The following is a 25,711-nucleotide window of genomic DNA, read 5'->3' as shown; positions in this document are numbered from 1 at the left end:
ACAATAGTAAAAAGTTTGCATTGTGTATCAACAATTTGTTCTGTAGTTTTGATTTAACATACGAGAGAGCTGCAAAATATTATATAGCAACATATATATAATAACACAACAAGAAACGTATCCCAGTTGTAAACACAACCAAAAATAGATTTATAAAATAAAAATGGTTGACATATTTTGTTTTCTATTGATTTTGCTCCATGCTTTACATATAACTTTTTTTTTAAGATACAAAGATACATAAACTATAATGTTCAGCTTACTCTGCTGGCTGTAGTATTTTTATACATAAAAAAGATTAGTGAGTTCACAGATACTACAGTAGTACAACCATATCCTATGACCAACACTGTAACACTCACTGTCACAGATCTTATTCTGACCCATTTCTGATAGTAACTACTAAATGTGGTTGTAGAGCTCACCATATTGATGCATAATCAGACATTATGGGGCCTATCTATCAAGCTCCGGATAGAGCTTGAGGCCCCGTGTTTCTGGCGAGCCTGCAGGCTCGCCAGAAACACCAGTTATGAAGCAGCGGTCTAAAGACTACTGCTCCATAACCTGTCCGCCTGCTCTGAGCAGGCGGACAGTCATTGCCGCAATTCAACCCGATCGAGTACGATCGGGTTGATTGACACCCCCCTGCTGGCGGCCTATTGGTCGCGATTCTGCAGGGGGCGGCGTTGCACCAGCAGCTCTTGTGAGCTGCTGTTGCAATGCTGAATACGGAGAGCGTATTGCTCTCCGTATTCAGCGAGGTCTGGCGGACCTGATCCGCACTGTCGGATCAGGTCAGCCAGACTTTAGGCCTCCTCTTATCTCAGTGCATTTTGACAGTTTTTCAAAGCTATACAGTGCTAGTTCATGTGTTTCTTATAGATGACATTGTGCTCTTTCCCATGCCTAAATCCATACTGCATTACATCTATACATTCCTAAATCCATACTGTATTACCTATATATATATATATATATATATATATATATATATATATATATATATATATATATATATATTCATAAATCCATACTACATTAAATCTATACATTTGCCTAAATCCATACTCCATTACATCTATACATTACTAAATCCATACTGCATTACATCTATACATTCCTAAATCCATACTTTATTACATCTATGCATTCCTAAATCCATACTGTATTACATCTATACATTCCTAAATCCATACTGTATTACATCTATACATTCCTAAATCCATACTCCATTACATCTATACATTCGCAAATCCATACTGCATTACATCTATACATTTCTAAATCCATACTACCTTACATCTATACGTTTTAAATCCATACTGCAATACATCTTTACATTCCTATATCCATACTGCATTGCATCTATACATTCCTAAATACATACTGCATTTCATCTTTACATTCCTAAATCCATACTGCACTACATCTATACATTCCTAAATCCATACTGCATTACATCTATACATTCCTAAATCCATACTGCATTACATCTATACATTCCTAGATCCATACTGTATTACATCTATACATTCCTAAATCCATACTGCATTATATCTATACATTCCTAAATCCATACTGCATTACATCTATACATTCCTAAATACATACTGCATTTCATCTTTACATTCCTAAATCCATACTGCACTACATCTATACATTAATAAATCCATACTGTATTACATCTATACATTCCTAAATCCATACTGCATCACATCTATACATTCCTAAATCTATACTCCATTACATCTATACATTCCTAAATGAATACTGCATTACATCTATGCATTCCTAAATGCATACTACATAACATCTGTACATTACTAAATTCATACTACATTACATTTATACATTCCTAAATACATACTACATTGCATCTATACATTCCTAAATCCATACTGCATTACATCTATACATTCCTAAATCCATACTGCATTACATCTATACATTCCCAAATCCATACTACATTGCATCTATACATTCCTAAATCCATACTTCATTGCATCTATACATTCCCAAATCCATACTGCATTAAATATGTTCATTCCTAAATACCTACTGTATAACATCTATACATTCCTAAATCCACACTACATTACATCTATACATTCCTAAATCCATACTAAATTACATCTATACATTCCTAATCCCTACTGCATTACATCTATACATTCCTAAATCCATACTGCATTACATCTATACATTTAAAATCCATACTACATTACATCTGTACATTCCTAAATCCATACTGTATTACATCTGTACATTCCTAAATCCCTACTGTATAACATCTATACATTCCTAAATCCACACTACATTACATATATACATTCCTAAATCCATCATTATTCCTAAATCCACAGTACATTACATCTATGCATTCCTAAATCCATACTGTATTACATCTATACATTCCTAAATCCATACGCCATTAAATCTGAACATTCCTAAATACCTACTGTATAACATCTATGCATTCCTAAATCCACACTACATTACATATATACATTCCTAAATCCATCATCATTCCTAAATCCATACTACATTACATCTATACATTTCTTTCATGTAATTAGCAAGAGTCCATGAGCTAGTGACGTATGGGATATACATTCCTACCAGGAGGGGCAAAGTTTCCCAAACCTCAAAATGCCTATAAATACACCCCTCACCACACCCACAAATCAGTTTTTACAAACTTTGCCTCCTATGGAGGTGGTGAAGTAAGTTTGTGCTAGATTCTACGTTGATATGCGCTCCGCAGCAGGTTGGAGCCCGGTTTTCCTCTCAGCGTGCAGTGAATGTCAGAGGGATGTGAGGAGAGTATTGCCTATTTGAATTCAATGATCTCCTTCTACGGGGTCTATTTCATAGGTTCTCTGTTATCGGTCGTAGAGATTCATCTCTTACCTCCCTTTTCAGATCGACGATATACTCTTATATATACCATTACCTCTACTGATTCTCGTTTCAGTACTGGTTTGGCTTTCTACTACATGTAGATGAGTGTCCTGGGGTAAGTAAGTCTTATTTTCTGTGACACTCTAAGCTATGGTTGGGCACTTTTATATAAAGTTCTAAATATATGTATTCAAACATTTATTTGCCTTGACTCAGGATGTTCAACGTTCCTTATTTCAGAAAGTCAGTTTCATATTTGGGATAATGCATATGAATAAATCAATTTTTTTCTTACCTTAAAATTTGACTTTTTTCCCTGTGGGCTGTTAGGCTCGCGGGGGCTGAAAATGCTTCATTTTATTGCGTCATTCTTGGCTTTTTGGCGCAAAAAATCTTTTCTGTTTCCGGCGTCATATGTGTCGCCAGAAGTTGCGTCATTTTTGACGTTTTTTTGCGCCAAAAGTGTCGGCGTTCCGGATGCGGCGTCATTTTTGGCGCCAAAAGCATTTAGGCGCCAAATAATGTGGGCGTCTTTTTTGGCGATAAAAAATATGGGCGTCACTATTGTCTCCACATTATTTAAGTCTCCTTTATTTATTGCTTCTGGTTGCTAGAAGCTTGTTCACTGGCATTTTTTCCCATTCCTGAAACTGTCATTTAAGGAATTTGATCAATTTTGCTTTATATGTTGTTTTTTCTATTACATATTGCAAGATGTCCCAGATTGACACTGAGTCAGAAGATACTTCTGGAAAAACGCTGCCTGGTGCTGGATCTACCAAAGTTAAGTGTATCTGCTGTAAACTTGTGGTATCTATTCCTCCAGCTGTTGTTTGTAATGAATGTCATGACAAACTTGTTAATGCAGATAATATTTCCTTTAGTAATGTTACATTACCTGTTGCTGTTCCATCAACATATAATACTCAGAGTGTTCCTGTTAACACTAGAGATTTTGTTTCTAAATCCATTAAGAAGGCAATGTCTGTTATTCCTCCTTCTAGTAAACGTAAAAGGTCTTTTAAAACTTCTCATTTTTCAGATGAATTTTTAAATGAACATCATCATTCTGATTCTGATAATGGTTCCTCTGGTTCAGAGGACTCTGTCTCAGAGGTTGATGCTGATAAATCTTCATATTTATTCAAAATGGAATTTATTCGTTCTTTACTTAAAGAAGTCTTAATTGCATTAGAAATAGAGGATTCTGGTCCTCTTGATACTAAATCTAAACGTTTAAATAAGGTTTTTAAATCTCCTGTAGTTATTCCAGAAGTTTTTCCTGTCCCTGATGCTATTTCTGAAGTAATCTCCAGGGAATGGAATAATTTGGGTAATTCATTTACTCCTTCTAAACGTTTTAAGCAATTATATCCTGTGCCATCTGACAGATTAGAATTTTGGGACAAAATCTCTAAAGTTGATGGGGCTGTCTCTACTCTTGCTAAACGTACTACTATTCCTACGGCAGATAGTACTTCCTTTAAGGATCCTTTAGATAGGAAGATTGAATCCTTTCTAAGAAAAGCTTACTTATGTTCAGGTAATCTTCTTAGACCTGCTATATCTTTAGCGGATGTTGCTGCAGCTTCAACTTTTTGGTTAGAAGCTTTAGCGCAACAAGTAACAGATCATAATTCTCATAGCATTGTTAATCTTCTTCAACATGCTAATAATTTTATTTGTGATGCCATCTTTGATATCATTAGGGTTGATGTCAGGTATATGTCTCTAGCTATTTTAGCTAGAAGAGCTTTATGGCTTAAAACTTGGAATGCTGATATGTCTTCTAAGTCAACTTTGCTTTCCCTTTCTTTCCAGGGTAATAAACTATTTGGTTCTCAGTTGGATTCTATTATCTCAACTGTTACTGGAGGGAAAGGAACTTTTTTACCACAGGATAAAAAATCTAAAGGTAAATTTAGGTCTAATAATCGTTTTCGTTCCTTTCGTCACAATAAGGAACAAAAGCCTGATCCTTCACCCACAGGAGCGGTATCAGTTTGGAAACCATCTCCAGTCTGGAATAAATCCAAGCCTTTTAGAAAACCAAAGCCAGCTCCCAAGTCCACATGAAGGTGCGGCCCTCATTCCAGCCCAGCTGGTAGGGGGCAGATTACGATTTTTCAAAGAAATTTGGATCAATTCAATTCACAATCTTTGGATTCAAAGCATTGTTTCAGAAGGGTACAGAATTGGCTTCAAGATAAGGCCTCCTGCAAAGAGATTTTTTCTTTCCCGTGTCCCAGTAAATCCAGCGAAGGCTCAAGCATTTCTGAAATGTGTTTCAGATCTAGAGTTGGCTGGAGTAATTATGCCAGTTCCAGTTCTGGAACAGGGGCTGGGGTTTTATTCAAATCTCTTCATTGTACCAAAGAAGGAGAATTCCTTCAGACCAGTTCTGGATCTAAAATTATTGAATCGTTATGTAAGGATACCAACATTCAAAATGGTAACTATAAGGACTATCCTGCCTTTTGTTCAGCAAGGGCATTATATGTCCACAATAGATTTACAGGATGCATATCTGCATATTCCGATTCATCCAGATCACTATCAGTTTCTGAGATTCTCTTTCCTAGACAAGCATTACCAGTTTGTGGCTCTGCCGTTTGGCCTAGCAACAGCTCCAAGAATTTTTACAAAGGTTCTCGGTGCCCTTCTGTCTGTAATCAGAGAACAGGGTATTGTGGTATTTCCTTATTTGGACGATATCTTGGTACTTGCTCAGTCTTCACATTTAGCAGAATCTCATACGAATCGACTTGTGTTGTTTCTTCAAGATCATGGTTGGAGGATCAATTTACCGAAAAGTTCATTGATTCCTCAGACAAGGGTAACCTTTTTAGGTTTCCAGATAGATTCAGCGTCCATGACTCTGTCTCTGACAGACAAGAGACGTCTAAAATTGATCTCAGCTTGTCGAAACCTTCAATCACAATCATTCCCTTCGGTAGCCTTATGCATGGAAATTCTAGGTCTTGTGACTGCTGCATCGGACGCGATCCCCTTTGCTCGTTTTCACATGCGACCTCTTCAGCTCTGTATGCTGAACCAGTGGTGCAGGGATTACACAAAGATATCTCAATTAATATCTTTAAAACCGATTGTACGACACTCTCTGACGTGGTGGACAGATCACCATTGTTTAGTTCAGGGGGCTTCTTTTGTTCTTCCGACCTGGACTGTAATTTCAACAGATGCAAGTCTGACAGGTTGGGGAGCTGTTTGGGGGTCTCTGACAGCACAAGGGGTTTGGGAATCTCAGGAGGTGAGATTACCGATCAATATTTTGGAACTCCGTGCAATTTTCAGAGCTCTTCAGTCATGGCCTCTTCTAAAGAGAGAATCGTTCATTTGTTTTCAGACAGACAATGTCTCAACTGTGGCATACATCAATCATCAAGGAGGGACTCACAGTCCTCTGGCTATGAAAGAAGTATCTCGGATACTGGTTTGGGCGGAATCCAGCTCCTGTCTAGTTTCTGCGGTTCATATCCCAGGTATAGACAATTGGGAAGCGGATTATCTCAGTCGCCAAACATTACATCCGGGCGAATGGTCTCTTCACCCAGAGGTATTTCTTCAGATTGTTCAAATGTGGGGACTTCCAGAAATAGATCTGATGGCTTCTCATCTAAACAAGAAACCACCCAGGTATCTGTCCAGATCCAGGGATCCTCAAGCGGAAGCAGTGGATGCATTGTCACTTCCTTGGAAGTATCATCCTGCCTATATCTCTCCGCCTCTAGTTCTTCTTCCAAGAGTAATCTCCAAGATTCTGAAGGAATGCTTGTTTGTTCTGCTGGTGGCTCCAGCATGGCCTCACAGGTTTTGGTATGCGGATCTTGTCGGATGGCCTCTTGCCAACCGTGGACTCTTCCGTTAAGATCAGACCTTCTGTCGCAAGGTCCTTTTTTCCATCAGGATCTCAAATCCTTAAATTTAAAGGTATGGAGATTGAACGCTTGATTCTTAGTCAAAGAGGTTTCTCTGACTCTGTGATTAATACTATGTTACAGGCTCGTAAATCTGTATCTAGGAAGATATATTATAGAGTCTGGAAGACTTATATTTCTTGGTGTCTTTCTCATCATTTTTCCTTGCATTCTTTTAGAATTCCAAGAATTTTACAGTTTCTTCAGGATGGTTTGGATAAAGGTTTGTCTGCAAGTTCCTTGAAAGGACAAATCTCTGCTCTTTCTGTTCTTTTTCACAGAAAGATTGCTAATCTTCCTGATATTCATTGTTTTGTACAAGCTTTGGTTCGTATAAAACCTGTCATTAAGTCAATTTCTCCTCCTTGGAGTTTGAATTTGGTTCTGGGGGCTCTTCAAGCTCCTCTGTTTGAACCTATGCATTCATTGGACATTAAACTACTTTCTTGGAAAGTTTTGTTTCTTTTGGCCATCTCTTCTGCTAGAAGAGTTTCTGAATTATCTGCTCTTTCTTGTGAGTCTCCTTTTCTGATTTTTCATCAGGATAAGGCGGTGTTGCGAACTTCTTTTAAATTTTTACCTAAGGTTGTGAATTCTAACAACATTAGTAGAGAAATTGTGGTTCCTTCATTATGTCCTAATCCTAAGAATTCTAAGGAGAGATCATTGCATTCTTTGGATGTAGTTAGAGCTTTGAAATATTATGTTGAAGCTACTAAGAATTTCCGAAAGACTTCTAGTCTATTTGTTATCTTTTCTGGTTCTAGGAAAGGTTAGAAGGCCTCTGCCATTTCTTTGGCATCTTGGTTGAAATCTTTAATTCATCATGCTTATGTCGAGTCGGGTAAAACTCCGCCTCAAAGGATTACAGCTCATTCTACTAGGTCAGTTTCTACTTCCTGGGCGTTTAGGAATGAAGCTTCGGTTGATCAGATTTGCAAAGCAGCAACTTGGTCTTCTTTGCATACTTTTACTAAATTCTACCATTTTGATGTGTTTTCTTCTTCTGAAGCAGTTTTTGGTAGAAAAGTACTTCAGGCAGCTGTTTCAGTTTGATTCTTCTGCTTATAATTTCAGTTTTTTTTTTATTATAAGATTTAAACTTTATTTTGGGTGTGGATTATTTTCAGCGGAATTGGCTGTCTTTATTTTATCCCTCCCTCTCTAGTGACTCTTGCGTGGAAGATCCACATCTTGGGTAGTCATTATCCCATACGTCACTAGCTCATGGACTCTTTCTAATTACATGAAAGAAAACATAATTTATGTAAGAACTTACCTGATAAATTAATTTCTTTCATATTAGCAAGAGTCCATGAGGCCCACCCTTTTTGTGGTGGTTATGATTTTTTTGTATAAAGCACAATTATTCCAATTCCTTATTTTTTATGCTTTCGCACTTTTGTCTTATCACCCCACTTCTTGGCTATGCGTTAAACTGATTTGTGGGTGTGGTGAGGGGTGTATTTATAGGCATTTTGAGATTTGGGAAACTTTGCCCCTCCTGGTAGGAATGTATATCCCATACGTCACTAGCTCATGGACTCTTGCTAATATGAAAGAAATTAATTTATCAGGTAAGTACTTACATAAATTATGTTTTCTAATCCATACTGCATTACAGCTATACATTCCTAAATCCATACTACATTACATCTGTACATTAATAAATCCATACTACATTACATCTATACATTCCTAAATCCATACTGCATTATATCTATACATTCCTAAATACATACTGCATTACATCTATACATTTCTAAATCCATACTGCATTACATCTATACATTTCTAAATCCACACTACATTACATATATACATTCCTAAATCCATACTGCATTACATCTATACATTCCTAAATCCACACTACATTACATATATACATTCCTAAATCCATCATCATTCCTAAACCCATACTACATTACGGCCTCTAGTTATCAAGCCGTCTACTTACCTGCATTCGCCGGCCCAATACGCTCGCCTAAGCTCGCCTACCATCGCCGCTGCAGACCTGAATACGTTCGCCAAAGTTATCAAGAAAGCTGTCAAGAAGCCGCGCACCAAGTACGGAGCGATGAGCAGCGGACTGTTGTTAACTGACAGTCATCGATCTCGCTGCTCATCGGCTTCTTCGCAGCTTTCTTGCTAGCCTGTCACTAAGCACCCACACTAAACTATACTGTTTTACCCCCTAAACCGCCGCTCCCGGAGCCCCCCGCGCCTAAATAAAGTTGTTAACCCTAAACCGCCGCTCCTAGACCCCGCCGCTACCTACATTATATGTATTAACCCCTAAACCGCCGCTCCCGGACCCCGCCGCCACCTACATTATACCTATTAACCCCTAATCTGCCGCCCCCTATACCGCCGCTACCTATATTAAAGTTATTAACCCCTATCCTGCGGATCCCGGACCCCGCCGCATCTAAATAAATTGTTTAACCCCTAAACTGCCGCTCCCGGACCCCGCCGCAACTAAATAGATTGTTTAACCCCTAAACCGCCGCTTCCGGACCCCGCCACAACTAAATTAAATGTTCAACCCCTAAACCGCCGCTCCCGGACCCCACCGCCACCTATATTAAACTTATTAACCCCTAAACCTAAGTCTAACACTAACACTAACACCCCCCTAACTTAAAGATTATTTAAATAAATCTAAATACATATTACAATTATTAACTAAATTATTCCTATTTAAAACTAAATACTTACCTGTAAAATAAACCCTAAAATAGCTACAATATGTCTAATTATTATATTGTAGCTATTTTAGGATTTATTTTTATTTTACAGGCAACTTTCTATTTATTTTAAATAGGTACAATAGCTATTAAATAATAATTAACTATTTAATAGCTACCTAGTTAAAATAACTACAAAATTACCTGTAAAATAAATCCTAACCTAAGTTACAAATACACCTAACAGTACACTATCATTAAATTAATTTAAAAAATTAACTACAATTACCTAAAATTAAATACAATTAAATAAACTAAACTATAGTACAAAAAAAAAACAAACACTAAATTGAAGTTCAGTCCGATTGGCTGATTGGATCAGCCAATAGAATGCGAGACCAATTCTATTGGCGGATCCAATCAGCCAATCGGATTGAACGTCAATCTGATTGGCTGATTAAATCAACCAATCAGATTTTTCCTACCTTAATTCCGATTGACTGATAGAATCCTATGAGCCAATCGGAATTCGAGGGACGCCATCTTGGATGGCGTCATTTAAAGGACCAGGCATTCGGTGTTAGGACGTCGTTGGAAGAAGATGGCTCCGCGTCGGCTGGATGGAAGATGGCTTCGCTCCGCTCCGGATGATTGGAGATAGAAGACGCCGCTTGGATGAAGACTTCAGCCGGATGGAGGACCTCTTCTGTCCCGCTTGGATGAAGAATTCGGCCCGGCTGGGTGAACACGGCTCAAGGTAGGGGGATCTTCAGGGGGTTAGTGTTAGGTTTTTTTAAGGGGGGTTTGGGTGGGTTTTAGAGTAGGGGTGTGTGGGTTGTAATGTTGGGGGGGTTGTATTTTTTTTTACAGGTAAAAGAGCTGATTACTTTGGGGCAATGCCCCGCAAAAAGCCCTTTTAAGGGCTGGTAAAAGAGCTGATTACTTTGCAATTTAGTATAGGGTAGGGAACTTTATTATTTTGGGGGGCTTTTTTATTTTATTAGGGGGCTTAGATTAGGTGTAATTAGTTTAAAGTTCTTGTAAAAAAAATATTTTCTGTAATTTAGTGTTTGTTTTTGTACTATAGTTTAGTTTATTTAATTGTATTTAAATTTAGGTAATTGTAGTAAATTTTTTAAATTAATTTAATGATAGTGTAGTGTTAGGTGTATTTGTAACTTAGGTTAGGATTTATTTTACAGGTAATTTTGTAGTTATTTTAACTTGGTAGCTATTAAGTAGTTAATAACTATTTAATAGCTATTGTACCTATTTAAAATAAATACAAAGTTGCCTGTAAAATAAAAATAAATCCTAAAATAGCTACAATATAATTATTAGTTATATTGTAGCTATTTTAGGGTTTATTTTACAGGTAAGTATTTATTTTTAAATAGGAATAATTTAGTTAATAATTGTAATATGTATTTAGATTTATTTAAATAATCTTTAAGTTAGGGGGGTGTTAGTGTTAGACTTAGGTTTAGGGGTTAATAAGTTTAATATAGGTGGTCGGGAGCGGCGGTTTAGGAGTTAAACATTTAATTTAGTTGTGGCAGAGTCCGGGAGCGGCGGTTTAGGGGTTAAAAATTTAATTTAGTTGCGGCGGGGTCCGGGAGCGGCGGTTTAGAGGTTAAACATTTAATTTAGTTGCGGCGGATTCTGGAAGCGGCGGTTTAGGGGTTAAACATTTAATTTAGTCGCGGCGGGGCCCGGGAGCGGCGGTTTAGGGGTTAAACAATTTATTTTGTTGCGGTGAGGTCCGGGATCCGCAGGATAGGGGTTAATAACTTTAATATAGGTGGCGGCAGTATAGGGGGCGGCAGATTAGGGGTTAATAGGTATAATATAGGTGGCGGCGGCGGTTTAGGGGTTAATATATTTATTATAGTTTCGGCGGGGTCCAGGGCGGCGGTTTAGGGGGTAATAACTTTATTTAGGTGCGGGGGCTCCGGGAGCGGCGGTTTAGGGGCTAATAACTTTATTTAGGTGGCGGCGGTGTAGGGGGGGCAGATTAGGGTTGTTTAGACTCGGGGTACATGTTAGGGTGTTAGGTGCAGACATCTCCCATAGAAATCAATGGGATATCGGGCAGCCGCGAACATGAGCTTTCGCTGCTGTTAGACTCCCATTGATTCCTATGGGATCCGCCGCCTCTAGGGCGGCGGATTGAAAACCAGGTACGCTGGGGCGGAATAGTGCCGAGCGTACCTGCTAGTTATTTGATAACTAGCAAAAGTAGTCAGATTGTGCTGAACTTGCGTTTGGAACATCTGGAGTGACGTAAGAATCGATCTGTGTCGGACTGAGACCGGCGGATCGTAGCTTACGTCACTATATTCTACTTTTGCCGGTCTCTAGCCTTTGATAACTAAGGCGAATCAGCCTTGCCACAAATACGCTGCGGAATTCCAGCGTTTTTGCGGTTGACGGCTTGATAACTAGAGGCCTACATCTATACATTCCTAAATCCATACTGCATTACATTACATCTACACATTCCTAAATCCAAGCTGTATTGCATCTATACACAAATTAAATAGACGACATACATCAACAGTTAAATAAATCTGATTGCCACTTTAGAGACAAGAAGGAATATTTTTTTCCTTGTGAGGCACAATTGGAAATCAGGTTGTTTTTTGTTTTGCCTTCTTTTGGAAGACCATTAGTAACAATGGTGTGACTGGTTGAACTTAATGGACTTGAGTCTTTTTTTAACCTATATTACTTTATAACTATGTAACTATCACACACGTAGGAATGCTCTGAGGCATCTTTTAAAAGAACTTAAAGGATTACTAACTTTTACGTTTTTTAACCCCAACAAACACCATAAAATGCAAGATAAACATAAAGTAAAACTTACTGACCTTATATTTTTCGAAAACGATAGTGCCTAACGTTTGGATTTTAATTTTTATTTATCCACAATGACATCCCAAAGCCTTCCCTCTAATATGGGCATTACCTGTTAGCAAGCAATAACCTATCCAATTCCGTCCTCTTGCATATGCGCATCAAAACCCTCCAAATTGCGCATGCGCATTTCTTATGGTTGCTGACAAATTTACACTCACATAACTGAAAAACGTTGAGCGGGTCTTCTATATTCCAGCCAGTGTTTCAAAGAGTGACATTTTCAGTGACGTTGTGCAATAAAGCGCCATATTCCAACCGTAGTTGTCAGCCCGGATTGGACAGGACATAAGGATACCTACGGAGTGGTTTTGGAAAGCAATAAAACTTTGATGAATGACAACGGTAATACGGTAAAGATCTCATTAGAAGATTAGATTGAGAAAATGCTTAATAAGGGTAGTTACATCGTTACAAGCTTAGTTAGTTTTTGCTTACAGTGTCCCTTTAATAAATGACAAATCTATAATGTATAGAATTTTGTGTTCTGCTGTTTACTAGACAGTGCTTTGATTATAGTATAAGCTTATTTTATTGGAAACAGAGCAACAATTTGAAAACGTATGCAGAACAATTTAATGCCCACATACACGATGACACACAGATAAACTCATATTCAGCGACACACTCATTCCCACCTACACAATGATACACAAGCTGTGTATTTGTATTTATTTATTATATATTACACATGTATCTTTATACTTTGTAATATTTAAGTCACTATTCTGTTTTGACTTAAAATAATAAGTGAATAGAAAGTAAAATTATATCCATTTTAGATCTGAAGTTCTCTAAATGGCCAAATATCTCCTCCTTTTTTTCTATATTTTTATTTATTATTTTTTATGGAGTCAAATCTTGATATGAGCCCAGATTTGTACTGGTGCTTCCACTGTACACATTTCTGAACAATACAGACACCGTTAATCCAATTAATTCCTCCCACATCATCGGCCGCAGTAACCTTCTCTTTCATTATATTTCTAAAAGCTACTGCTGCGACCAATTTTATCCAGCACATTCGTTATTACCCAAAGTTTGGAGGTGAGGTCTGTGCCAGAAAAATATATTGCATTATTCTGCATTTTAACCATTTCACATCTCTAGCAACACCACATATACTTAAAGTTGCATTATAATATTTCAGATTTTATTTTCCAGTTTTACTATGGTTGGTAAATATAAGATGAGTTTACAAACATCATTTCAAAATAGCAAAAGTGTAACAGATATTACAGTGAGGGTAACACATTTTTCTGGACTAACAAAGCATTTTACAATACAGAATTTTAATGAGATTTCCACCTTTTTGACATCTAGTAAAATACTTTTACCGTTTACTGCAATACTCTTGTCATCTTGGCATGTACATCACTAGCACAGCTGTGATATAACAAATTACTATGCTCCATGCTTATACATATAACAAAATTGTTTTTTTAAAATACCTATACTATAATTTTCAGCTTACTCTGCTGGCTGTAGTCCTCTTATACACAAACAAGATTAGTGAGTTCACAGACGCTACAGTAGTACTTGCTAGCTCTAGTCAGGGAGCCAAATGGTTATTATTAAAGGGACACTGAACCCATTTTTTTCTTCTTTCATGATTCAGATAGAGCATGAAATTTTAAGCACCTTTCTAATTTACTCCTGTTATCATTTTTTCTTCGTTCTCTTGCTATCTTTATTTGAAAAAGCAGGAATCTAAGACAAGGAGCAGGCCATTTTTGGTTCAGCACCCTGGATAGTGCTTGCTGTTTGGTGGCTACATTTAGCCACCAATCGGCAAGCACTACCCAGGTGCTGAACCAAAGATGGGCCGGCGCGTAAGCTTACATTTCTGCTTTTTTAAAATAAAGATACATAGAGAACGAAAAAAAAATTATAATAGGAGTAAATTAGAAAGTTTTATAAAATTGCTTGCTCTATCTGAATTATAAAAGAAAAAAAATGGGTTCAGTATCCCTATAATAATAACCCTTTGGCTCCAACCATCTCAAAATGTTTCATGTTCCTTTAAAGAACAGCTCAACACCCTCTATGTGCCCTAGAAAGAAGCAAGTGTAACTGTCATAAACCCTCATCAAAACAGACTGCCAAAGCTACCCTACTATAGTGTGCCAATTTGGCATTAGTAGCTCCATGGTTTAATATAAGGAAACAGATGTCAAATGAAACACATAGGACCAAAAGATGGAAGATGTATTGATTATAATGTCAAATTGATGTATCTGCATAGACCACTGTAAGGTGATAGGAAGGTGGAATGGAGGCAAATCTCTGACCACTGTAGGATGGGGACACCAATCAATGACAGAAGATGTGCTGGCTACGTGGTGAATTTAAACATATAATATTTTAGAAAATGATCATCTAATAAATTAAAGTGACACTGAACCCAATTTTTTTTTACTTTCATGATTCAGATAGAGCATGCAATTTTAAGCAACTTTCTAATTTACTCCTATTATCAAATTTTCTTCATTCTCATGCTATCTTTATTTGAAAAGCAAGAATGTAAGTTTAGAAGCTGGCCCATTTTTGGTTCACAAGCTGGGTTATCCTTGCTGATTGGACAGCACCAATAAACAAGTGCTGTCCAGGGTCCTGAATGAAAAATTGTCTGGCTCCTTAGCTTAGATGCCTTCTTTTTCAAATAAAGAAAGCAAGAGAACAAAGAAAAATTGATAATAGGAGTAAATTAGAAAGTTGCTTATATTGCATGCTCTATCTGAATCATAAAAGAACAAATTTGGGTTTATTGTCCCTTTAACTGAACCTAAGTTGACCATAACAGTGTTGCTCCAGAAAAGACAATATGTCTGTAAAGGTTTATTATGGTTACAGGAGCATGTAGCTGATAATATGGACATTAGCTGAGGCCACTCACTAATAATTCTAAAAATATTTATTTTATATTAAGCTTCCTGGAAGAGATAAAGGGATATGAAATAATGTAAATGAAACAGGAAGCCTTTTGTGTCAAATGTGAGTAAGTCAGTTAGCATATGGAAATCGTTGGAACTATTTGAGGAAATACTGCTTCACAAAAAGTCATGAGTTCTATAAAAAATGCCCTGTTAGAGATAAACAGTGAAGGTTATTATATTTTAAATTGATAACTTCATTCAAAGAAAATGGAAGGAAAATTATATTTTATACTTCATATCAGGCTGATAATCATCCTGTTATTGTTAGTGTCCCTGTGCACATTAGTAAGAGAAAGCTGTAAACGTTCTACTAAACTGTTGACTTGTATTGGTTTAGTGAAATTGTTTTTCAGAGAATAAGCGTCTCTTGTATTTTTTTTTTTGGGGGGGGGGGTTCAAAAATATTTAATGAAGGAAAAACCAGGTTAAAGCTCAACTAAGTCTTCACATACGTTACAGGAAATAAACACTTTGTATGTTTTGAAGCTGTGATGTCCAAATCTGTTTCTTGAGATTTTTTTTCTAGCAGCTAAAAAATAAAGGGAGTTACAGTATTTTTTAAACAGTGCACATTTTTTAATATATGATTTTCTCTGTTATTGGCATAATTTTGATGAGTGTTTTTGTATCCATTGATAAATATTATATTCTTAAACAAATTGGATAAGATAAAAAACAAACATGAGTCACCTACCTGTGGTCAAAAAAATCTGTGAGGACATGGAAGATAATAGTTACTTTTTGGTAATGGCTTTCTTGTAAAATAAAAACTGTTATGATAACCAGCTCAATGTCAAATTAAATAATATAGGATATTCTATATATATTTGAATAAATGTTAATGTTACAATTTCTTTGAATAAGACCTTGAAATTATTTAATGGAGTGATCTGCTAATATTGCACAAGCTGTACTATTCATTGTAATTTTCTTTTCATTTATTTTAATTATAGTTTATTTTTTATGGACATCAAAGCATGGAATAGTCTGAGTGAAATCTCCTCTATTGAAACATTAGAGTTTAGTTTTTTGCTGAAATTCATCTAATCTCTGTAACCAATAAACTTCAGGTAAATGTGTGGACAAATATTATACATGTCCGGAGTTCTATGCACAAGAGGATATCCATGCTAGCATGTACCTGTAGACATGGACTGTGTAGTAATTATCCCCTTCATTACAGACATTATCAGTGATGTTCTGAGTACCTTATGTACTCTAATGTTTTTCTAGAATAAATTCCAATTTCTCCCACACTTTTCATTTAGAAAAAAATATATATTTTTTAAGAAATCTGTGAATGTTAATAAGATACCAGTACACTTTGAGTATTGTTTTTTTTTTCTTTGCCTTTATTTTCTTTACTAATATTATTTAAAGAGACACTGATTCCGATAGAGCATGAAATTATAAGCAATTTTCTAATTTACTCTTATTATCAAATTTTCTTTATTCTCTTGGTATCTTTATTTGAAATGCAAGAATGTAAGTTTAGATGCCTGACCATTTTTGGTGAACAACTTGGGTTGTCCTTGCTGATTGGTGGATACATTCATCCACCAATAAAAAAGTGCTGTCCAGAGTTCTAAACCAAAAAAAATCTTAGATGCCTTCTTTTTCAAATAAAGATTGCAAGCAAACAAAGAAAAATTGATAATAAGAGTAAATTAGAAAGGTGCTTAAAATTGCATGCTCTATCTGAATCACGAAAGAAAAAATATGGGTTCAGTGTCCCTTTAATAACACATTGTTTCCTTTTTTTCTAAGCAGCAGACTGATGAGTTTGTGTTTTTTTTTTTCAGATTGACTTAGAACCAGAAGGAAGAGTATACGTAGTGATAGATCTCTCCGGGTCTTCAGGTGAAGGTAAAATCTTTTTTAATACTTTTCATGCAGAAGCTGCCCATCATATTCATGGTATTTTTCTCTTCATTTTATTTTTCTTGATCAGTCTACATTGTGTAATATAAAGAATCTGTAACTTACTTCCAAAAATGTACTGTATACCATCCTGGACTGGGAGGCCTTGGATTAGTAAGCAGGACTCATGGGTGTAGTTGCAGGTATTTTTAGGCAGAGCCATTATAGGTGGGGGTGGAGTTTCAGTGGATGGCATTGGGCATATTGTTAGTAAAGTGAAGAAGTCGACCTCTGAATTTAATCTCACTGAAATTGCAGTGATATACTGTGTATGTATATATGTATGTGTGTGTGTGTGTGTATATATATATATATATATATATATATATATATATATATGTATGTATATATATATATATATATATGTATGTATATATATATATATATATATATATATATATACAGGTAGCCCTCAGTTTACGTCGGGGTTAGGTTCCAAACTAAGTTTAATGAACAAAAACATTTTTTTACTTGTATTTTTCTGCAAACATTTCTCTGCATTGTTAGCATATTAGATAATATGCACCTATTCTATGCATTTCAATCTGGAGTGATTAATAGGCAGTTAGGCACCCTCGCCACAAGCAGCTGGACAGGAAGATAATAGGGAAGTGGCTGCTAGATCTTGTTGCTTGAAAGCTGCTCGGTAGCAAATGTCTGTTCTGTGTACACAGATTAATTTCAGTCTGATAAACTTGCATCACTTTGCTGCAACACAAGCGGACAGCTCCACCTACTGGCTATTTTTATTAGTGCACTGCTTTTCAATGATTTTCAATAGCAATCACATGAATGAAAAAAGGTTGTTATTCTGAAACGGCGCAAATTGAACCGGTGTAAACCGAGGGTCACCTGTATATATGTGTGTGTATATATATATATATATATATATATATATATATATACAGTATATACATACACATACATATATCCATGAATATAAAATTCTTCTGAAAAGTATCCACAAAGTATCCATAATATCAGTCCAAAAGCATGAAGTATTCACAATTTGAGGCCTGATGAGGTGAGAAACCTCCTACCTTAATGTTATAATTAAACAGAGCAAAAAACAATTAACCAAAAATTACAATAAGCATAGGGTTAGGATTTATTTTATTTTTTTAATAAAAAACAATTTATAAAAACCCTTTAATTTCTGTACTTTTATATGAACTATATTCACCAAAAATAGGGTTAGGATTTATTTTCCTTCTTAATATGGGAAGAGTCCACAGCTGCATTCCTTACTTGTGGGAAATACTGAACATGGCCACCAGGTGGAGGCAAAGACACCCCAGCCAAAGGCTTAAATACCTCCCCCACTTCCTCATAACCCCAGTTATTCTTTGCCTTTCGTCACAGGAGATTGGCACAGAAGTGTCAGAAGATTTCGGAGTAGTCTATTATGGAGAGTAGTACTATTCGAGATGGGACCAGAGTTTTAAGTAGTCCTGTCAGCCTCTCAGTGAGAACATGGATGAAAGTTAGAGTCCGGAGATAAAGGAAGAGCCTTTCTGCAAAACCATCCAGACTCATATTAACAGCTCCATAAACAATCAGCGTTAACGAGTTTCGCTGCCTGCTTTCTTCTCTCAAGTCCATGTCAGAAGCGACGCTACTATCTGTCACACTTAGGGCCGTGTTACTGTTCCACGGCATAGATTTTGGTAAGATTGTTTCATTTTTTTATACATGTATGATAACGCAAGAAGACAGGGTCACAGTGTGACTCCTTTTATCTGTATAGAATCAAGGGTTAATATCTCCTGAGGGGGATTATTGAACAGTGGGTAATAATCTTATATGTTTATTTGATTCTATGCTGCTTTTATGTGTGAGATGTTATGGGTTCATAGGCTGTTATGGAATATACAGGTTTCACTTTCACTTTGAGAGCTGTGCAGCTTACAAGTTTGGCACACTTTTTCTCATAGCAGAGACAGTCCTGCATTGTGCAGTTTTCATTCCCTCTTTCCTGACCAGGTGTTTATCAGAGAGGAGTCATAAATCTCTGTACTGTCTGGGTCGTAGGAGATGGGGAATGCCCCAGCCATTGGGGTACATGCCGTTTTTGTGTTTTATTTTCTATAGTTCTCCGCTTATTGCACTAGCGACGGAGGATTCTGTTACTTTAGAGCAGTGTTTTTCAACCAGTGTGCCGTGGCACACTAGTGTGCCGTGAGAGATCCTCAGGTGTGCCACGGCAGACTGACAACAGTGTGACATATTTTTTAAACTTTGCTTGTTTTTTACTCCCAGTGCAGGGGTAGTTTGTAGGAGGCATGGCATAACAGCACAATACATACAGTATGTGTGTGTTTGTGTGTATGTGTATATATATATGCTGTATTAGGCTACAATGTGTGATTTTTTTTAAATTTTGGGATGGTGGTGTGCCACAGGATTTTTTAATGTAAAAAAGTGTGCCACGGCAAAAAAAAGGTTAAAAATCACTGCTTTAGAGGGTACTCCCTCTATTCCTAAAAAGTAATTACTTTTTATATTGTGAGGTGACCTTAGATCCGCCCTCTCAATTATGTTCCATATTCCTTGATAATGTGATAATATCAAACATGTTTGATACCACTGAGCCGTCCACCTCTGAGGAGTTGTCGTCCAGTGATGTGCGTACCCTACATTCTTCTCTCTCTACACATGCAGTTTCTTGTAGCATTGCTGATCCTTCATCTGGAGGGGGCCTTTTTTTCACCAGAAGTTACTGTGCAGTTCAGACGGCAGTGTCTCCGGCCTTTAATACTTTACCACGACCTGCCAAGTGCAAGCAAAAGGTTACATATTGCACTCCTTCCCAGAGTACATCAAATAATTTATTAGATTTAACTGATACGGTTATCTGAGGATGAAGTTCTTTCTAAAAATTCAGAGTATGAACATTCTGGGTCGGCGTATACTGCCTCTAAACCTCCGTCTGTCGGAAGATCCAAACTTTAATTTTAGGAATTTGAGCTTTCTTCTAAAGGAAATTTTTGGCGAATTCAGAGGTTCCAGGGGCCAAATTGCATGATGAACCTTTGATTCCTAAACTGGATAGAGTTTGAGGACAGGGTGATACCTTATCCTTCCCTGCTCCTGTTAGATGGCGAACATTATTAAGAATGAATGGGACAGGATTGGATTCCTTTTTCCCCTCGTCTCCCTTTAACAAATTGTTCCTGGTCCTGGACTCTCTATGGAGTTGTGAGGTTCCGTCCCTAAATGGGATGGCGTTAACTTCACCCTTGCTAAATGTACAACAATCCCTCTTGAGGATAGCTCTTCATTTTAGGAGCCCTTGGATAAAAGATGGAAACTCTGTTAAGAAAGATGTTTCAACATACTGAGTATTTGTTTTTCAACTGGCGGCAGCTGTTGCCACGGTTGCTGAAGCAGTTACCTATTGGTGCGACTCCTTACAGGATTTGATCGAGGGGGAGGGTCCCCTCGACGTTCTTCAGGAAAGAATTAAGGCCTTGAGGTTGCTAATTTTTTTATCTATGATGCTAATATGCAGATTATTCGTCTGAAGGTTACGGCTTAAGCTTTTTCTGTTCAGGCCCATCGGGCTCTGGCTGAAGTCATGGTCTGCGCATACGACTTCTAAGTCTAGACTTCTTTCCCTCCCTTTAAGGGAGTGATTTTGTTTTATCCAGGCCTGGATGTAATTATCTCCACTGTCACAGGGGGCAAGCGTGCCCTCCTACCGCAAGAGAATATGAACTAGTCTAAGGGTCGATTTTCGTTCTTTTTGTTCTGATAAAGCCCATTTCAGCAGTCCTCCACTAGGCCAGAGCAAAACAAGAGCTTTTGGAAGCCGGCTCAGTCCTGGAATAAATCCATGCAGAGCAAGAAGCCCGCCGAGTCCAAGTCAGCATGAATGGGTGTGCCCCAGTTCTCTTCTGGATCGTGTAGGGGGCAGTTTGTCTCTCTTTTTAGTCCCTTGGTTTAGGGATGTGCAGGATCCATGGGTCCTGGAGGTCATAGCTCAGGGTTACAAAATAGGTTTCAAGTCTCAGCCACCCAAGGGCAGATTCCTCCTCTCTCTCCTGTCTTCTTGACCAGAAAGGAGGGAAGCCTTTCTGGGGTGTGTACGGGATCTGTCCTCTTAGGAGTTATTGTCCCGGTGCCTATCGCAGAGGTTGGGGATACTATTCAAACCTTATCGTGGTCCCGAAGAAGAAAGGAACTTTCCGTCCGATTCTGGAGCTAAAGTGCTTAAACACGTTTTTAAATGTCCCCTTGTTTAAGATGGAGACAATAGGTCCATTCTTCCCCTCGTTTGAGAAGTCTTCTTCGATCCCATGGATGGAAGATAAATAGAGACATGCTGAAGCAGTGGAACTGCGATCATCGGATCTGTCTCAACAGATTTCTCTGGACATCCGACAGAGAGAACCGCTCTCTTGGTATTTTTGTCCAGATCTCTTGTACTGAGGGACGTTTGTCTTAATACCATCCTGGGTGATAGTGACTACGATTGCGAGTCTTGTCAGGTTGAGGAGCTGTTTAGGGTGCCAGGGAGACACAGGGCTTTTGGACTCAGGAGGAAAGCTCCCTCCCGATCTCATTTTGGATCTTCAGGCAATATACAATGCTCTGAAGGCTTGGCCTCTGCTGTGTTTGTCCCAGTTTATCAGTTTACATCTACCATCAGGGGGTACAAGAAGCTCCCTAGCTATGAGGGAAGTATCTCGGATTCTGGAGTGGGCTGAGACCCACGTTTGTTCTCTGTCAGCGATCCACATTCTGGGTGCGGACAACTGGCACATGGTTTTACCATAGCAGACAATCCTTTCATCTGGGGGAATGGTCTCTCCATCCCTGGTGTTTGCGGAGATTTGCAAGAGGAGGATCTTATGAAGTCTCAATACCAAGCTACCCAGATATGGGTCGAGGTACAGGGATCCTCAGGCGGAGCTAACAGATGTATTAGCGGTGCCTTGGAGGTTGAATCTAATTTATCATTTCGGCCGTTACCACTACTTCCTAGTGTAGCGGCTCAAATCATGCAGGCATCAGTGATTCTGATTGCTCCATCTTGGCTGCGAAGGATACAGTTTGCGGATCTAGTGGGGATGTCATCATCTCCTCCATGGAAGTTACCTTGTCGCAGGGTTCTGCTGACCAAGGTTTCTTTGTTCATCAATGTCTAGATTCCCTGAGGCTAACTGCGTGGACATTGACCGCTTAGTCCTAGCCAATAGAGGGTTTTCTGAGAGAGTTATTTTTACTCATTCGAGCTCGTAAGCTGGTTGCTCGTCGCATCTATCATAAGTTGTGGAGGACCTACTTATTCTGTTCTTCAGGATGAACTGGTGAAGGGCTTTTCTGCAAGTCCCCTGAGGGGATAGTTTTCGTCTCTGTCTGTGTTACTGCACAAGAGGTTCACCGAGCCTCCAGATGTGCAGTCCTTTGTTAAGGCTCTGCTAGGATCAGACCTGTGTTTATATCTAATGCTCCTCTTTGGAGTTTAAATCTTGTTTTTAAAGTTTTTGCAACAGGCCTCGTTTGAGCCTATGCATGAAGTAGACAATACATTGTTGTCTTGGAAGGTTCCTTTTCTGCTGGCTATTGCTTCTGCTCACAGAGTATCTGTGATTACTGCCTTGCAATGCGTACCTCCTTATCTGGCTTTCCATGCTGATAAGGCTGTTCTACGAGCCAAGTTATGTTTTCTTCCTAAGGTTGTGTCATTTCGCAACATCAATCAAGATATTGTGGTTCCTTTTCTTATGTCCTAATCCTTCTTCCTCGAAGGAACGTTTATAATGTAATTCTGGATGTGGTTTGTGCCTTGAAGTTCTATCTTCAGGCCACGATGGAATTTAGACTAACTTCTTTCACTGTTTGTTGTCCTTTCTAGGAAGCATAGGGGTCAGAGGGCCTCTTCGACTTCATTATCTTTTTTGGCTGAGGAGTGTCATCCGTTTAGCATAGAGTCAGCGGGACATAAGCCTCCTCTGAGGATTATGGCTCATTCTATGAGAGCAGTGGTTTCCTCTTGGGCCTTCAAAAATGAGGCCTCTATGGATCAGATATGTAAGGCGGCTATCTGGTTCTCCTTACATACTTATTCCAAATTTTACAAGTTTGAGGTTTTTGCTTCTGCTGAAGCAGGCTTCGGGAGATAGGTTTTGCAGGCTGTGGTGCCCGCAGATTAGGATCCGCCTCTCTTTTTTCCCTCCCGTTAGCATTCCGTGTACTCTAGAGCTTGGGTATATGTTTCCCACAAGTAAGGAATGCAGCTGTGGACTCTTCCCACATTAAGAAGGAAAACATAAATTATGACTTACCATATAATTTCCTTTCCTTCTGTATGGGAAGAGTCCACAGCTCCCGCCCGTGTTTTCCGATGGGCGGCCCTAAATTGTAATTTATTCTTCTGGCACCTTTTTTACATTGATGTTTCTCCTACATAGGTATTTAAGCCTTTGGCTGGGGTGTCTTTGCCTCCTCCTGGTGGCCAGATTCAGTATTTCCCACAAGTAAGGAATGCAGCTGTGGACTCTTCCCATACAGAAGGAAAGAAAACTATCTGATAAGTCATAATTTATGGGGTTTTTTAATAAAAAATAGATAAAAAAAACACCTCACGTTAATAAAAACTATGATATCTGTACTTTTATATGAACCCTATTCACCAAAGAAGGACAACCACTTATTTTTAATATCTTCTATAAATTAAAATAGGAACCAGGCATGTTTTATTGACTAAGCAGTCTTTTCTCAATATAGTATCTGCAACACAATCTTTTCATGTATTAGCTGCTATGAGTTCGTTTACTGCCTTAACCTGCATGATATCTGCATGCCGACAGAGTCTTTCCAGGTCATACAAGCAGCTGTAAATCAAGCATCCTGTAGCATTTCCTAGTTAAAAACAAAAACATGTGGTTTAACTGTTGCTTTCAGCTGCTTGTGTTTTATTTCATTGCATCATTGTTCATCTGAAAACAATAAAAGACCCATCTAATGGAGGAGAGAGACCTTGTGGTTAAGGCACCGGTGTATGGTTTTGACTAAAACTCTTGGATCAATAATTAGACTATTGAGATCTGGTCTCTTATAAAAAAATATTTTTGGTGTATTGTTCATTTTATCTTTTGGCAAAAATAATTGTTTTGCAAATAAGTAGAAAACCACTTATGTTAGATCCGATAGATAAAGGTGTAATATTGTTTACTGTATCTGTATTACATTTTCTTCCTATATAGTTTGTATGTTTCACAAAAAGACTTTACAAGAACTATAACTAGGTATAAGTGGTTATAGTGAGAGTAATTACATATTAAAATGTTTAGTGTTACTGTATAGTGTCACATTAGTAGATAGTAATATTCTTTGAAGCAATACATTTTCTAGCAGACTGTAGTAGCGTTAGAATCTATGATTAAAGGGGACAGTACATTATAATTCACTTTAGCTCAATTGATTTATTAGGTTATTTAATATATAATATTTATATGTATGTATATTAGCTCTTTAAATAGTTATCAAAACTGCATTATTTTATTTATTTTATTTTTTATTTTATGTGGAATTTACTTTCTAATTTCTCATACTGCCAGTGCGCCCATGGCTATTATTATTATAATCAGGGCGAGCAGTTTATTCAGCCAGATGGCAACTGCTTGCCAGAACTGATTTCATGAGACATGTTTGTGGCGCATGCGCAGTAGGTTTACAATTGTATATTCCTCTGGCAGCTTGAGTAAATCTTCGTCACCTGTGCAGCATCTCCTTATGCTTAAAGGGACATAATACTCGTATGCTAAATCACTTTCAAAGTGATGCAGTATAACTGTAAAAAGCTGACAGGAAAATATCACCTGAGAATAAACCTGAGAATGTAAAAAAGGAAGATATTTTACCTCACAATTTCCTCAGCTCAGCAGAGTAAGTCCTGTGCAAAAAGTTATACTTCAGCTGCTGTCCAGCTGCAGGGAAAAAGAAAAAAGAAAAAAAATCAACAGCATCCAGTCAGCATCAACAGTGCTGAGGTAATGAACTCTTTTACTGTGATCTCATGAGATTTCACTTAAGGGGAATGTAAACTCCAGGTCACCCGGTTACGCCATAGTAATCTGTCATCCAAATATGGTGTACTTTAAGTCATAATTTTCGTTATATATTAGAGTAATAATGACAAATTTTACCTTTTAATACTTTCGTTGTTTGCACCGTATCCTCCGCCCGCAATATAGCCTTCTTGATTAACAGTTGTGGTAAATTTAATCTGCCAATCAACGTTACCCCCCCCCCCCCCCCGGGGTGTTTAACCCCTTTCCCCATACATCACACGTTTGTTCTGCGCATGCACTAGACTAAAAAATTAGTATTCAGTCTAGATGCGCGTTCACGCAACGTGCATGCCCTGCAGCGTTCAGATTGTCAATTTAGCAATAGACAT

General features: G+C 37.8%; 1 protein-coding gene across 1 annotated transcript in view; it reads left to right on the top strand.

Moving 5' to 3' along the window:
* PRKCE (protein kinase C epsilon) overlaps window positions 1-25,711 on the top strand; it is a 941,255-nt gene that overhangs the window by 241,820 nt on the left and 673,724 nt on the right. Inside the window, 1 exon segment of the mRNA XM_053712727.1 lies at window positions 17,187-17,250. Within this exon segment, the coding sequence (XP_053568702.1) occupies window positions 17,187-17,250 (64 nt within the window).

Source organism: Bombina bombina, chromosome 4, assembly GCF_027579735.1.
Source record: "Bombina bombina isolate aBomBom1 chromosome 4, aBomBom1.pri, whole genome shotgun sequence".
Taxonomy (NCBI): domain Eukaryota; kingdom Metazoa; phylum Chordata; class Amphibia; order Anura; family Bombinatoridae; genus Bombina; species Bombina bombina.
This window is presented reverse-complemented; position numbering and strand designations above follow the sequence as displayed.